Source organism: Hylobates moloch, unplaced genomic scaffold, assembly GCF_009828535.3.
Source record: "Hylobates moloch isolate HMO894 unplaced genomic scaffold, HMol_V3 SCAFFOLD_21, whole genome shotgun sequence".
NCBI classification, from domain to species: domain Eukaryota; kingdom Metazoa; phylum Chordata; class Mammalia; order Primates; family Hylobatidae; genus Hylobates; species Hylobates moloch.
In genome coordinates this window covers 43,691,455-43,708,364 of record NW_026652296.1, presented here as the reverse complement: position 1 = coordinate 43,708,364, position 16,910 = coordinate 43,691,455, and the positions used below count along the sequence as shown (strand labels likewise).

The 16,910-nt window shown below is 43.5% G+C and overlaps 1 protein-coding gene across 2 annotated transcripts in view; it reads right to left on the bottom strand.

Moving 5' to 3' along the window:
- Window positions 1-16,054, bottom strand: part of BFSP1 (beaded filament structural protein 1) — a 46,944-nt gene extending 30,890 nt beyond the window's left edge. Inside the window, exon 1 of one of the 2 annotated variants that reach the window (XM_058433058.1) lies at window positions 15,920-16,054. Coding sequence is in view for 1 of the 2 variants with exons in the window: in XM_032142812.2 (XP_031998703.1) it covers window positions 5,788-6,164 (377 nt within the window). In the remaining variant the exon portion in view is untranslated. Of the gene's footprint in view, window positions 1-5,787; window positions 6,215-15,919 lie in introns of those variants that run through there. The other variant, XM_032142812.2, reaches the window with a different exon arrangement.
- Window positions 16,055-16,910: the final 856 nt, after the last annotated feature.

The following is a 16,910-nucleotide window of genomic DNA, read 5'->3' as shown; positions in this document are numbered from 1 at the left end:
GTAACCAGGGGCAGTTAGCGGAATGGGAGTCTCCCAGCCTGAAGGCCCCAACCCCAGCCCCTACAGCCTTATTCCCAGCCACCCCAAGGATGAGGGAATTATATCCTGGCATATCTATAACCCAAGTGCAGCAGTGGCAGAGATGGGAGACTGCCCTGCACAATCTACACCACCATTAACCTGACCGTACTTGGATTTCCTACACTATTTTATTTGCTGACACATGTAATTTGTCAGTTTTTCTGGATTATGTCATTTAGTCCTTACATCACCCTAGAAGAAAGCAGTTATTGTTAGTGCTGCATTAAAGATGAGGAAACTCAGGCAGATGCTCCCAACGCTTCGCCCTCCTCCCAGCAGCATCACTCCCCACACAGCGATGGCCTCCTCTGGGCAAGTGGGTGGGGCAGGCTGGACGTACCAGGGAGTCAGGGCCTCTGGGAGCAGCCCCCAAACTCTGAAGGAGGCAAATTGGAGCATAAGTACCCCAGCTCCTTTTCTGCTCAGCTGGGACAACTGAGGCACGTCCCTCTGGGGGAATTTTAACCCTGAAGAGAGAAGATTCCTTCCTAAATGACCCCTCCCCTTGTTCCCTATAAGGTGACCCCCAAATGCCCATTCCTGCCATCTTCAAGAGTTAGAGCCCTTGATGCTTGGCAAGCACAGGACTGCCTAGAAGGGAGACTACATTTTCCAGCATTCCTTGCAGCCAGGTGTGGCCATGTGACTAAGTCCTGACCAATGGGATGGAAGCATAAGTCTGCATGGCAGTTTTCAGATACCTTTAGTAAGTAATGGTGTATGTGTGCCCTTTGCTTCTCATTTTCCATCCTTCCCTCCATCCTGCAGCCAGAAATATGAATGCTGCCTTCCTGAAGGCCACACAGAATCTTCTGTGTCCCAAATACCGTACAGTATCATACTAAACTGCTTAACCAGACCTTACTCAAGTGAGAAACATTTTGGATAAGCCAATGACATTTTGGATAAGCCAATATCACTTTTTCTGGTTTTTTCTGTATGTATGTGTGTGGGGGGGGGTGGGGAGGGTGGTAAAATATGCATAACAAAATTTACCATCTTAACCATTTTAAGTATACAGTTTGTGATAGTAAATACATTCATAATGTTGTGAAATCACCACCAACATCCATCTCTGTAACTCCTCATCTTGCAAAGTGGAAACTCCATACCCATTAAATACTAACTCCCCATTCTCCCCATCCCCAGCCCTGACAACCACCATTGTACTTTCTGTCTCTATGAATTTGACAAGCCCAACTACCTTATGTAAGTAGAATCATACAATATTTTTCTTTTTGTGACTGGCTTGTTTCACTTAGCATAATGTCTTCAAGTTTCAACCATATTGTAGCATATGTCAGAATTACCTTCCTTTTTAAGGGTGTATAATATTCTATGTATCTACCACATTTTGTATTCCTTTGTCAGTGGACACTTGGGTTGCTTCTACATTTTAGCTATTGTGAACAGTGCTGTTATGAACATGTATATACAAGTAGCTATTCAAAACCCTCTTTCAATTCTTTTGGGTATATGCACAGAAATGGAATTGTTGCATCATATGGTAACTCTATTTTTTAGTTTTTTGAGGAACTGCCATACTGTTTTCCACAATGGCTGTACCATTTTATGGTCCCATCAACAGTCCATAATTTCTCCACATCCTAACAAACACTTATTTTCTGTTGTTTTTTTGTTGTTGTTGTTGTTGTTTTTTATAGTTGCCATCCTAATTGGTCTGAAGTGGGCCAATGTCAGTTTGGAGTTTATGTCATTTATAGTTGAAAGCAATCCTAATTAACACTGAGCCCAATCCACAAAGCATAGTTTTCTGTGCCCTTGCATGCCCATGCCATGGGTTCAAGTCAAGTGTTCTGCAACCATGAAAGGTGCTAGAAAACCACACCACCATGTTCTCAGAAGGAAAAGTCGTGAACTGAAGGAAGAACAATTATGAATACGTGCAATGTGCACGCATTCCCAGATCTAAAACCATCTGCGAAGCTAAGTTCTATCTAGGAAACTAAACATCTCTGCATAAGTTTTACATTTCACACCAGGATGTTATATTTAGTAGTTTATTTTGTGTGTTGCCCTAACAGAGCCAGAAATTAGTTTTTAAATGTATAATTAGCTTTGAGAATAAAACTGTTAATAAAATCTAATTTTCTTATTGCTCTTTCCTGCTGGAAATATCTAAGAGTTTCCATAGCTTAAGAACATGTTTGAGGATCAACACATTAACCTGATATTGTGAGTAATTTTCATGCTGTAAAGACAAGTCTAGATATCATATTAAAGAGAAGTGATTTCCAGGCGCGGTGGCTCACGCCTGTAATCCCAGCACTTTAGGAGGCCAAGGCGGGTGGATCACGAGGTCAGGAGATTGAGACCATCCTGGCTAACACGGTGAAACCCTGTCTCTACTAAAAATACAAAAAAATTAGCAGGATGTGGTAGCGGGCGCCTGTAGTCCCAGCTACTTGGGAGGCTGAGGCAGGAGAATGGCATGAACCCAGGAGGCGGAGCTTGCAGTGAGCTGAGATCGCGCCACTGCACTCCAGCCTGGGTGACAGAGCGAGACTCCATATAAAAAAAAATAAGAGAGAGAGAGAGTGATTTCACTACAAAGAATTCATGATAATGTGTATATTCATATAAGTATATTCATAAAGTGAAAAAACTGGCTTAAATTAACTGATTATTTTACATAAATTATTTTTAGTTTTCAACAATTTGGATAATTGTTGTTGTATTTTGATAGTTTTGTTTTTATTTCGTTCTTGTTTTATTTAGTGTTTTGTTTAGTCTTTGACCTGTTAATGACCTGATTTTGAAATTATTCAACTGCCAGGTAGAGACTATGCCTCGCACTGGCATGGAACCAAGCCTGCACATACTAACCCATTGCTGCATTATTTTCCCCTGGCTTTAGGTAGCCATCAACTCACCTCTGGAATGTAAACTCCAGTCTGGCGTGTATGTGTATGTGTGTGTGCCTATTGATGTGGATAAGCATGATTTCTGTAATGATTTTCAGTTCCCACTACCACAATCCAAATGTCAAAACTTCTCCAAGGGGGCAAAGGGAGGGAATAAATTAATATGAATTTTAAATAAAACACAGAGCCTGAAGGAACTGCTTCATGATGGGCATATAACTCAGAACCAAGTGCAATCAGTAAAGACCAGGAAAACCCAACACAGCGTTTCCTTCAACTAGGACTCATGGATGTCATGCTTACCAGCCAAAGTACAGTAGACTATGGTCTAATGCCAACACAAAGGCCATCCGGGGAAACCTGATGGTCCATCAAGCTGCCCTGGATGTCTGAGCCACAGGGCACTTTCTCCCTTTGCTTTGGAGAACATGAGCTTCATCTGAATGAGGTCCTATTTCCGGGCCTTACGCCGCAGGAGTCCAAGAACGGATTCTCTCAAGATACAGTGTTCCCGAAAGAGCATAGGCCCAGGGTGAGAAAACCCAGGTTCAAGTTCTGCCACCCACAGGCCCTCTCCCAGGCTCAGTTTCCCCATGAAGTTCTGTAACAAGTGGATTTTCAGAACCCTTCTACCAGCTCCAAGTCTGTTTCTATAGATGACACCCCAAGACAAAACAGCTGACAGGAATTGAATCAATAAATGTGATTTGATAAATGTGTTCAGAACACAACATTGAATAACCTGCCCAAGATTCAGATTGAGAAACTGGAACTCAAACAGAGAGCAGGTTTAGAGAAATCCTCTGACTACCCTATGCCAAGGGTTCCCAAATCTGGCTGGAATGACCAGTGGCACTCATTAAACATGTTTAAGCTTCTGGGCCCCACTTGAGGTCCAGGGTAGGGCCTGGACATCTGTATTTTAAAATTCATTTATGTAATTTTAAATGGATGAATCTCTTACATGGTTAAATAATTGTGTGTGTGTGTGTGTGTGTGTGTGTGTGTGTCTGTGTGTGTGACAGAGTCTCGCTCTGTCACCCAGGCTGGAGTGCAGTGGCATAATCTCAGCTCACTGCAGCCTCCGCCTCCCAGATTCAAGTGATTCTCCTGCCTCAGCCTCCTGAGTAGCTGGAACTACAGGTGCGTGCCACTACACCTGGCTAATTTTTGTATTTTTTTAAGTAGACACAGGGTTTCACAGTGTTGGCCAGGCTGGTCTGGAACTCCTGACCTCAAGTGTTCTGCCTGCCTTGGCTTCCCAAAGTGCTGGGATTACAGGCATGAGCCACTGCACCCAGCCCATAGTTAAATAATTTTTTTAAAGATATAAAAAGGTGTTCTGTTAAAAGTCTCCTTCCCACCTCTGTCTCCCAATTGCCCAGTACATACTCACTTATCCCCCTCAGGTAGCCAGTGTCATTGGGACATGTGCCTGTGTGTGTGTCTGTGTGTGTGTGTGTGTCTTTGTGTGTGTGTCCTGAAATTCTTTTAATGCAAGCAAAAAAAAACTCCACTCTTCTCCCCTTTTAAAAGACTAAATGACAATAACATACTTTTTTCCACTGCATAGTATTCCATTACATGGAGGAAGCACCTGTCTCCTTTTAATGGGCATTTATTTGGTTCCAGGCTTATTGCAGATCCTGCTGCAGTGAGTATATTTGCAGGCATGCCATTGCACACCTGCTGGAGTGTACCTGCTGCAGTGAGTATCTGTGCAGGCATGCCATTTCATACCTGCTAGAGTGCATCCTATAATAAATTCCTCGAAGTGGCCTTCTGAGTCAAAGAGCACACACATTTATAACTTGAAAAAATGTTGACAAATTGCATCTTTTTTTTAACAGCTCCTATGTGATTTTAACGCATCACTCAATCTGTGGGAGGGACCAGTGCTTCTTAGTCTTCAACATTTAACTTTTTAAACTGCAAATCACCTGGGGAGCTTGTTAAAATGCAGATTCTGATTCTGGAGTTCCAGGGTGGGCCCAAGAATCTGTATTTCTAGCAAGCTCCCGGGTGATGCCAATACTGCTGGTCCATGGACCGCACTTTGAGTATCAAGACACTAGAGGACACATACTGAGCATAATTCCCAGGTGTCAGCTGCTATGCCATGAAGGCGATTAGACTTAGCACGCCCGGGACCTAAATTCCAGTCCCAGGACAGCAATTCGCCAGCTGAGGGGCCTCGCCCCAAATCCCTACATTTTCTGAGCCTCAGTCGCCTCATCTGTAAAACAGGTGCGGTAAAGATAAGTCTGTAAGGATTAAATAACATCGGTACATCTCAAAAACAATGTGCTGAGCAAAAGAAGCCAGACAATAGAGTACATCCCGTAAGATTCTATTTTTGTGGAACTGTAGAATAGGCAAAGTCAATCTATGGTGATAGAAATCAGAACAGGTGCCTCTGGTCTGGGGCAAAGGGGACTGACTGGGAAAGGGGAGGAGGGAACTTTCAGGGGTAGTGGAAATATCTCACTTGTTTTCGTGGTAACACGGGTATATACATTTGTCAAAACTCACTGAACTATGCACTTCAAATCTGTGCATTTTATAACATGTAAGTTATACCTAAATTTAAAAATAGATGAAAAGTAAATGATACAACTTCGTGTAAACTGTGACGTGCCATCAAAATAGAAGCTAGTCTCAGCTTAAGGAAATGTGCCACCTGCGTGCTGGGATGAGGTCACCGATCGACAGGGGACCAGAGACGGCGCTCCACCCCTGCGTGGTAGCAGCGTGCTCCCAGCCCCGCGCCGCCGGGACGGCCCACGCCCTGCCTCGGTTTCCCCCGATGGCCGCCGCTTACTTGCTCCGGAACTCGTCGAGCGCGCGCTGCGCCTCGGTGCCCTGGCGCTCCAGCCGGGCGCGCTCGGCCGCCAGGTCCCGGACGCGCTGGCGGTTGCTCTCGACTTGGCGGGAGAGGGCGTCCTCGGGCCCGGCCAGCTCGCCCAGGCGCTGGAAGGCATCCAGCTGCCTCCGGAGCCCGGCGTGGCGCTGCTCGAGCGCGCGGGCCCGCTGGACGTGGGCGGCCACGCGCTCGCCGAGCCCCTGCAGCGCCGCCAGGCTCGTGGCCCCAGCCCAGCCCTCGTCGGCCGGGCGCTCGGGCTCGGCGGCGCGCGAAGCCTCGTCGGCGTGCTCGTACTGCTCCTTGCGGGTCTGGAAGACGTAGCTGCGCCGGTACATGGCTGCTCTGGCGCGGGGGCGCGGGCGGCGCCGAGCCGGCTCTCCAGGAGGCCCCCGGCGCAGCCCGCAGCCCGCTAAATAAACACCGGAGGCCCCCGGCGCGCTGCTGGGACGTTCCAGAGCCGATCAGCAGTTGGGCGCCACGCTGGGCCCGAGCGCGGGAGAAGAAAAGAGCAGCGGCCGGCTTTGTGCGGCGGATTAGCGGCCCATACAGCTCCGGGGTTGGAAGGTTACGCTGGGCAATGAGGTTTTTGTTCCGTGATTGTTCAGGCCTGTTGCTTTTGATTGAATGGAGGGTCAGGGGACACGGGAGGCATGACGCTCTTTTGACTGGTTCCACTGGGGACTGTGAAGGAATCCCCAGGCGAACTCTTTAAACTTGGACTAGCTCAAGAGCCCAGGACTTGTCACTTTGTCTCCTCTCTCATTCAAACTCAATTGTAGAACTCTTTAACAATGCCATTTTTTTTTTCTGATTACTTAAGCAATTCTTTTTTTTTTCTTTTGGTCTTTTTTATTTCCAATTGCTCGGTTATGCATGCAGCAATTCTTTTTCATAATCATAACATGACGTTTAGGAGCCTTCTCTATAGCAGAGGTTCTTAACCATGGATGCAAAATAAAATGGCATGTGTCCATTAAGTAGTGAGTTGTGGCGCAAGTAATGTCTTAGTAATACCCGTGCATATTTGTGAAAAGCCCACAATAACTTAGGAGACATGCACGGTTATGTTTTTATAATTCACCCATGCTCTGATGGAGTTTGACATGCTTTCTTGAATGGAAAAAACAAATAGAGCCCCACCCATGGGGCTGTAACAGGTGGTTCACGCCTGTAATCCTAGCACTTTGGGAGGCCGAGGCGGGCGGATTACCTGAGGTCAGGAGTTCGAGGCCAGCCTGGCCAACATGGTGAAACTCCGTCTCTACCAAAAATACCAAAATTAGCCGGGCGTGGTGGCGTGTGCCAGTAATCCCAGCTACCCAGGAGGCTGAGGCAGGAGAATCGCTGGAACCTGGGCGGAGGCTGCAGTGAGCCGAGATCGCCCCACTGCACTCCAGCCTGGGTGACAGAGTGAGACTCCGTCTCAAAAAAAAAAAAAAAAAAGAAAAGAAAAAGAAAAGAAAAAAAGATTGCTTTTTTCTTTTCTTAACATAAAATTTAATACAAAAAATTTTAATAAAAAATGAGACGGGGTCTTGCTATGTTGCCCAGGCAGGACTCAAACTCCTGGGCTCAAATGATCCGCCATTAATTGGCCAACCCTCAATTCGAGAATAATAAAGGATTTTGCGCCATTATGTTTCATTTTAATTTTTATTATGGAACTAATAGTTGGATTTTAAGGACAAGCGTTTAAAACATATATATAATTAATAGCTAGACTTCGACAAATTTAAAAGTAAATTGTGGGTGTTGAAAGAAATTAATACCACTTGATGAGAATGTTTCTGAATGTAAATATTTTGTCATATCTCCAACTTTAAAAATAATTATCAAAAGGGTTGTTTTCTTAAAAGGATTAGTAGTACCATATAATTACTAACTATATGGATTGTGTGTGATTATACTACAAATTAAAGTCATAGTTATCAAAGATAGAGAAAGAAAATTACACAGATCTTTGTGGAGTTTATTATTACACCAAATTATTACCTTAAGATAATAGATTCCATCTGGAATAAAGCTCTGTAAGGCCCTAAACTGTGCTGGTGGCATGGTTATTGTTCTATTTTCTTAAACCATTTAAAATTAGATTTGGCCAGGTGCAGTGGACCACACCTCTAATCCAGAACTTTGGGAGGCCAAAGTGGGAGGATCTCTTGAGGCCAGGAGTTCAAGACGAGCCTTGGCAACATAGTGAGACCCCCATTTATTTTATTTATAAAAATAAAAATAATAAATAAAAATACATAAAATGTAATTGTATGGTCAAATTGAGGATAACCACATGAATATTTTTGTAGGTGCACATATACCATGCTGATAGCATGGTAAATTGTCTTCAGGCGTCCTCACAAGAGCAAAACCAACATATAGCAAGAGTTATAAAATCATTTGTTCCCTTTGATACCATGTATCAGTCAGATATTGCTACAGAACAAAATAGAAGTATTTATCACTGCATTTCCTGGGGCTGGGAGCTCAGCTGTCTTCCAGCTGTAGGTCTCCTTTCAGCGGGGGCAGCTCTGCTCCCAATGTCCCTCAAGCTTCTGAACTAGCAATGACAAAAGCACAAGAGCAAGCCCAGCCACACAAGCTCATCCCAGGCCTTTGTTTGCATCATGTCTGCTGACATCCCATTGGTCAAAGCAAATCACATGGCCACAAATAAAGCCAAGAGGAAGCAAGGAGGAGGCAGTGCTCAGCCTGAGGCCCTGGCAAGGATGTGGGTGGATAATCCCATCATGCCGGAGTGGAGAATCAGGACCCACAACTCAATCGACCACACATGGGAATACCATTTGAGAAAAATATATTCTAGAAACATAACAAAAAATTATTTCAATTTAATCCAGTGAAATAAACACTCAGAAAATATCTCCTCACAAAGCGTAGCCTCAGAGTTAAATATTGCACAAAATCAAGTCTCTGCCCTCAGGGTGCAGGAGGCGAATCCATACTGACTAATGAAAACACAAGATAATCTGGACAACTTCTAAAATAAAGATCTTAGCAAAATGCTGTGGTTGTATTGTCTAACTTCAGGTGCGCTGGGAAATGCAATCCTGCTATGTGCTTAGAAGGAGTGTGCAATATTTGTCAACAGCCCCAAAGACCATATCACTGGTGGGAGACTATTCAGTAGGAGTAGAGATCATATGCATAAGGAAGAAATCATTGCTGAATGAATTTGTTAATTCAAGAGACATGTTTGTAGAGATAGATTCCACAGGACTTGAAGAAAGGTCAGCTATGGAAGAGTTACTCTAAATACAGTTGAATGGCACTAGTTTGGGGGCAGGGACAGGAAATGGATGTTTTAGAATAAGAAAGATCTGAGGTTAAGTTCTGGTCCCATCACTTCAGTAAGTGATTTAACCTATCTAGTCCCAGTATGGAGACTGGTAAAATGAGAATAATCACTTATATAAGTAGGGTAACCACACATCCCAGTTTGCCTAAGACACATTTACACCCACTATCTCAGCGTAAATATAGCAAGCATCGTCTTTCACTCTCAAGGATATCTTGGTTTGTCTGAGAAATACACGTCTTTTATCTGGCCTGCATAACCTGAATATATAACCTATATCTGATCATAAGGAATCATCCAGATAAATCCCAAAGAAGGAACATTCTATTAATAAAAACAGAAGGGGGATGGTATTCTATAAAAATGTTAACATCATAAAAGACAAAGAGAAGCTATGAAAATGTTCCAGATTAAAGGAAACTGAAGAGACAGAACATCTAAATGCAATATAGGGCCGAGTGTGGTGGCTCATGCCTGTAATCCTACCACTTTGGAGGCTGAGGTGGGTGGATCATCTGAGGTCAGGAGTTCGAGACCAGCCTGGCCAACATGGAGAAACCCTGTCTCTACTAATAATACAAAAAATTAGCCGGACGTCATGGCTTGTGCCTGTAGTCCCAGCTACTTGGGAGGCTGAGACATGAGAATTCCTCGAATCCGGGGGGGCAGAGGTTGCAGTGAGCCAATATCACGCCACTGCACTCCAGCCTAGGTGACAGAGTGAGACTCCATCTCAAAAATAAAAATAAATAAATAAATGCAATACAGATCCTAGACTGGATCTTGTATTGGAGGAGAAAAACTGCTATAAAGGTTATCACTAGGTTCATTAACAAAATTAGAATATAAATAGTAGATTAGACCATAAAATTGTATCAAGATTAAATTTACTGAAGTTTATGACTATGTTACAGTTATGTAAAATAATATCATTATTCTTAGAAAATATACTCTGAGGGCTCAGGCTGGGCACGGTGGCTCACGCCTGTAATCCCAGCACTTTGGGAGGCCAAGGTGGGTGGATCACGAGGTCAGGAGTTCAAGACCATCCTGGCCAACATGGTGAAACCCCATCTCTACTAAAAATACAAAAAAATTAGCAGGGCGTGGTGGTGCACACCTGTAGTCCCAGCTACTTGGGAGGCTGAGGCAGGAGAATCACTTGAACCCAGGAGGTAGAGGTTGCAGTGAGTCAAGATAATGCCAATGCACTCCAGCCTGGCAACAGAGCGAGACTTCATCTCAAAAAAAGGAAAATATACTCTGAACTATCTAGGAGCAAAGACCCATGATGTATGCAACTTATTCCCAAATGATTCTGAATAAAATGACATGTATAAATATAAACATAAATATGAGAGATAGAAAGGAAATTAGACAAAATATTAAGAGGTGAATCTGGGTTGTTAGTACTATTCTTGCCATTTTTCCTAGAAAGTTTGAAATTATTTTCCAAAACACCTGCAAAAAGTGTGATCACCTTTGCAGTATAGATATTTAATAAATATTACTTGCTTTATGTTACAGATATATATATGTATAATGGCTAAGAGAGGGAGAGGTGCAGAGAGGAGAATGGCTTAGCAAACTGCAGTAACAATAGGAGAAAATGGGCTATAACCATTGAACAATTTTACTTATTTATTTTATTTATGTACTTATTTTTTTAAAAAACAGGGTCTTGCTACGTTACCCACACTGGTCTCAAACTCCCTGCCCTCAAGCAATCCTCCTGCCGCAGCCTCCCAAAGTGCTGTTATCACAGGTGTCAGTTAGCACACCCGGCCCCACCGAACAATTTTATCCTTGTGGAATATACTATGATATAAATAAAAATGCTTATAACAAACTTGAAGGAGAAAATAAAGCAAAATACCAGATGCATGGTGATTTTAGCAGTGTAAAAATATCAGAAATTAGTGAAATATGCCAGGTTTAATGTTCATCATATCTTTTATTCCATTTAAAATTGTTTAAGGCTGGGTGAAGTGGCTCATACCTACAATCCCAGCACTTTGGGAGGCCAAGGCGGGTGGACTGCTTGAGCCCGGAAGTTCAAGACCAGCCTGGGCAACATCGTGAAACCTCATGTCTACAAAAAATATAGGAGCATGTCTGTAGTCTCAGATACTCAGGAGGCTGAGGTGGGAGGATCGCTGGAGCCTGGGAGGCAGAGACTGCAGTGAGCTGGGATTGCACCACTGCTCTCCAGTCTAGGTGACAGAATGAGACTCTGTCTCAAAAAATAAATAAAATGAAGTTATTTAAATGTAAAATAAAGTTTTAAAATTTTTTAATTAACATTTTTCTTCACTAACATATATCTAAAAGCCTGAGTAAAATAGGCTTAGATGCTTTGCCTTTTAGTCAATTTCATACTCTAGCAGTTTGCGCCATCCCTTTCAGTTAAGATACGTTCTGAGTTTGCTTTGGACATTTTACAGAAACAAAAGGTAATGGAGGTAATCATATATTCCTTAGAGGTGGGTTAGGTCTCTGCTGTCTACTCTTGTGTGACCTTGAACAGGTCAATCTGTTTTCTAAAATGATGGACTTAAGCTAAAGAATATCTAAGGTTCCTTTCTGCTTACTATGAGCAGAATTGTCTTCCTCCAAATCTCACATGTTGAAGTCCTAACTCCCTCAAAATGTGGCTGCCTTCAGAGATGGGGCCTGTAAAGAGGTAATTAAAGTAAATTGGGGCTGTTAGGGTGGACCCGTCCGTGGTGCTTTGTTCTGGAAGCCCCAGCAAACGAATACACTGCTCTAACTCTGACTCTGCACCTTTACCATCCGTCCTCTTCCCAGAACATGCAAATGTCTGCCACGAGAGGGCCACCCTGTACTAAAATTGAATGCCCTGCCACATGGTCCCACCAGGGTGCACAGCTTGAAGCCTTTCCACCAAACTGGACCAACTCAAAAGGTAAGTCAGCCATGGAAAGTGACAGCCCAGGAGTAAAAGGGCAGGCAGACCCCTGGCTCCCGGATCCCTGCTATCCCTGCTCCCTGTAGCCAGGCCTCTCCATGAGGCCCCAGTCTCTAAAGACGACCCCGTGAAGTATGCTCAGTGCTCCTGGAAGTGATGAGTCTGCAGGAAGGGTCACAGCAGATGGAGAAACACACTCAGAAGCAAGGCTCTCTCTCCAACTGCACACACACAGTTGACTCTGAAGAGTTGCTGGAAAATGAAGCCCGAGATTCAAACACTATCAAAGAGAGCACTAAGCATCCAACCTGCTTTTCTCAGGGTCTAATTCAGAAACTGAAGCACCAAAAAAAAAAAAAAATTTGTGTGACAGCAAGTGTATGCCTGGTGCTTTGACTGACAGGCACCAACAAAAGGCAGGATTACCAAACGTAATGCAGGATCCTAAACTGGACCCTAGACTGCAAAAATAAAATCTATAAGGGACATTGTTATGACAATTGATGAAATTTGAATGTGGAATGGGGATTGATAAAAATATTGTAACAGAGTTAAAATGTCTAATTTTAAACATTGTATTATAACATATAAGAAAATGACCTTGGCTGGGTGCTGTGGCTCACCCCTGTAATCCCAGCACTTTGGGAGGTCGAGGCAGGAGGATTACTTGAGCCCAGGAATCCAAGACCAGCCTGGGCAATATAATGAGACCCCATCTCTAGCCCCAAAAATACAAAAATTGGCCGGGCATGGTGGCACACGTCTGTAGTTCCAGCTACTTGGGAGGCTGAGATGAGAGAATTACTTGAGCCTGGGAGGCAGAGGTTGCCGTGAGCCAAGACTGTGCCACTGCACTCCAGCCTGGGTGACAGAAGGACACTCTGTCTCAAAAGAAAAAAGAAAAAGAGAGAGAGAAAGAAAGAGAGAGAAAGGAAAGGAAAGGAAAGGAAAGGAAAGGAAAGGAAAGGAGGAAGAAAGGGAAGGGAAGGAAGGAAAGAAAATGACCTCATTCATAGGAAACTGGTTTGGGGATAGGAGGCATGATGTCCAACTTACTCTCAATGGTTCAAAAAATAAATAATAGATATGCATTTATGTTGATATAAACATATATAAATAAATACATAAAATAATAAAGAAAATGATTGGTGGATTTAGGTAAGAGGTATAGAAGTTCCTTTTACTCCTCCTGCAACTTTTCCATAAGTTTGAAATTGTAACAAAAGAAAAATTTACCTCTCAAAATCCCAACACCTCCAGGAAAATTGTGCTGAGAGCCGGTGTTTCTTAATGATAGCAAGAAAACGCAAAAATCTTCCTTTGATTCACCAGATGGTATCATGATCTCAGCAACCAGAATTTCACTGACAACCACAGTAGGAGTTTTATACCTACCGAAATGATGGTACGGATTTTCAGACACATCTGGACTTGCCTTCTCTGCACAGTCTCAGAATGTCGTACCAACTCATCGTCATTCTGGTTATGCATGAAAAGCAGCCCTTCCCATGACCTCAGAAATGCAGAAATGAGTCATTGTCCCAGCGGGTGCCATCCTCAGGACTGAGTTTGGAGAAGTGTCTTTTACGGTTATAATTTCTGTGGCTATAAATCTAGCCATGGTATTCATATTTCTGCTCTATATTTCTCTCTAAGATATCATTAAACAAACCTACCACCATTTTCAAGTTGGGTCAGTCTACATCTGAACCACAGCCCGTTTCCTTCTGGGAATAGATTGTCAAGTGGTTTCATATATTACCAAGCCACAGTTGTCCAACTGGCATGCCCACTCTATCCTAAAAAGAAGGATGTTCCAGCCCTGGTTTGTATCAGTTAGGAGATAGATCCCAAGGAATTGGGCACATGCATCCATGAATATCTTTCTTCTTTTTTTTTTTTTTTTTTTTTTTTTTGCAGTGGGGTCTTGCTCAGCCCAGGCTGAAGTGCAGTGGTACAATCTCAGCTCACTGCAGCCTCAACCTCCTGGGCTCAAGCGACCCTCCCACCTCAGCTGCCAAACTAGCTGGGACTACAGGTGCACACTACCAAGCGCAGCTAATTTTTAAACTGTTTCGTACACACAGGAGTCTTGCTGTGTTGCTCAGGTGGTCTCGAACTCCTAGCCTCAAGTGATCCTCCTGACTCAGCCTCCCCAAGTATTGGGATTACTCGTGTGAGACGCCATGCCCAGCCCATGAATATATTTCTGATAGAAATATACATTCATATAGTCATAGATTGAAACATACATTTGGGAGCTGGGCATGGGCTCTCGCCCAGCACTTTGGGAGGCTGAGGCAGGTGGATTGATTGAGCACAAGAATTTGAAACCAGGCTGGGCAACATGGTGAAACCCTGTCGCTATATACAAAAAATAATAATAATAATACAAAAAATTAGCTGAGCATGGTGGTGTGCCCCTGTAGTCCTAGATACTCAGGAGGCTGGGGTGGGAGGATAAACTAAGCCTGGCAGGTCAAGGCTGCAGTGAGCCATGATTGTGTCACCACGCTCCAGCATGGGCCACAGAGCAAAACTCTATCTCAAAAAAAAAAATACAAAAAGAAAAAAAAAGAAACATACATGTGGGCTGTCCATTGTTTTGTAGGTCCAGGTCTACTTTCCTATTGATATCAGTAGGGACTGATTGAACACAAGAGAACATGTTCTATCTTCCAAAGTTTACTAGCTTCCCAGCGTTGACCTGAAATTACGGGGGACAATAGTGCAAGCTAGTTTATGAACTATTTTCATATTGTGCATACAGTTTAGGAGTATAGTAAGGTACAGTTTAGGAGTATACTATACATTTTAAGCCGCTCAATGCCCCCTCAGACCTAAACTCCACATGAAGTTTTCTAATGAAATTCTAAAAATAGTCGGTTTACAGAAGATCGCCATTGTTTAGCAGGGTCTGGCCAAAATTCGAAGAATGACCTATTCCAACCATCTGACTTGTTAGTTCATTTGGTAAGGAGCTACAAGTGATGTGAATATTTCCTGCTATTCCACCCTCTACCACCTGCCTGCTCATGATCAACTCCTACTGACTTCCATGCCTTCATTTATTTGAAATTTATGTCATCAGGCTTTACTTCTCACCCAGCATACATCATCCTTTTCTCCATTTGCCTGTCACCCTCAGCTTTGACACCAACATCTTCCCTACTCCTTTACACCTCCCACCCAACCCCTCATGTATATTAATGTATGCAGGAAGATGTCTAAAGTGGTCTTCAGTTCTACACACCCACACCCCCATACCCCAAGACACCATTCCAGTTAAGATCCCCCGCTGTTTACTTGGCAGACCTGCTGTATGAGTATCTTCACTAGACTGCAGCTCTTTGAGGGCAGGGCTGATAGCAATGCTGGGCATTCCTCAGTGGCCATTCTCCACCTGAGGATCCCCCCAGGGGCCCACACTCCATCCTTCTCCATGCCTCTCTAAAACACTGAAATCCTGGCCCTCCCAGACTGCATCACCTCTGGGCGCCTCTCATGTCCTCTAGCTTCCTGTAGGGTTTGGCAAATGGGAGTCACTGTCAGGAGATCAAAAAGACTCTCTTCCTGCTTCCCTTCTGCTCTGAGCATAATCTCTCCTCCAAGATCCTTTCCTCCTGCTCCCTTAAAGCCTACAGGTAGTAATAGTTCCCCACTATTGCTACTACACCATGGGTGCTTCACCATGCTTTGTTGATTCATTTGGCTGGTTAGATACTAGGAACCCTGAGAGCTACAAAATCTCATTCAACAACTAGTTAAAGCTTCTGACACAAACTGGATGCCCAATAAGATGAATTAAAGAGTGAGTGAATGTTAGAGCCAGGAGCTGTAGCACGCACCTGTAATCCCAGCTACTTGAGAGGCTGAAGCGGGAAGATCACTGGAGACAGGGAGTTCAAGGCTGCAGTGAGCGATGATCATTCCTGTGAATAGCCACTGCACCCCATTCTGGGCAATATAGTGATACCCCGTCTCTAAAAAAATAATAATAATTAGTAAATATTAGATAGAAACTTGAAATAAAAGATAAAGTTTTTGCATGTTGGGAGGTTTGTCTTGAAACTCTTAAATGGGAAAGCTGAATAGTGCTTGGCCAAAGATGGATCATTACAAGGGATCTTATCAGCAGTTCCAGGCCCTCTCATTCCACATTCGCTGACTGGGCTGTGTCAAGGGGCATGGTCAAATTTAGTAGCAGTCCAAAATTGAAATTTACTTTGCTCTCTGCTATGATGGCTAGGTTTACATTGTCTTTCATCATTAGAGGAAATATATAGGGACAGAACAAAAATACATTTATTAAGAAAGAGAACAGTGCACCAGTTAGCAGAAAGACTATAGTTATAAGACATATGAAAAGAAAAAATTAATTCCTTGGAAAAGAGCTTTCTATTTTAAGAAGATGAACAAAATAAGAGATGTCTTTAGGTGATAGCTAATGAAGACACTTCCCAGGCATCCTCAATGGCTGTGGCTTTTCAGATGTCAACTGAAAACAAAATCCATTACAAAGGGTAGCATCCAAGTTGGATATGGGTTGCTTATTTTGTTCTGTGGTCAGCCTTTGCTGAACACAGCAGTCTAAACCAGAGCCACAGAGCTGTGAGTGGTCCTTGTCTCTAAAATGCACTTGGACTGTCCTCAGTGACCCTAATTGTATGACTTGGCAAGAACAACAATTAAATAGGATATTTTGGACCAAATTCTCTCAGAATACATTATTTTTTCAAGGTAACCTGAGTTTTGGGGTGACACACACAGCGTAACCAAAAGTGCCACTTTGCGAGGGTTTGCTAACTGATGTCCTCGTAACCTCCAGAATCGATTTCA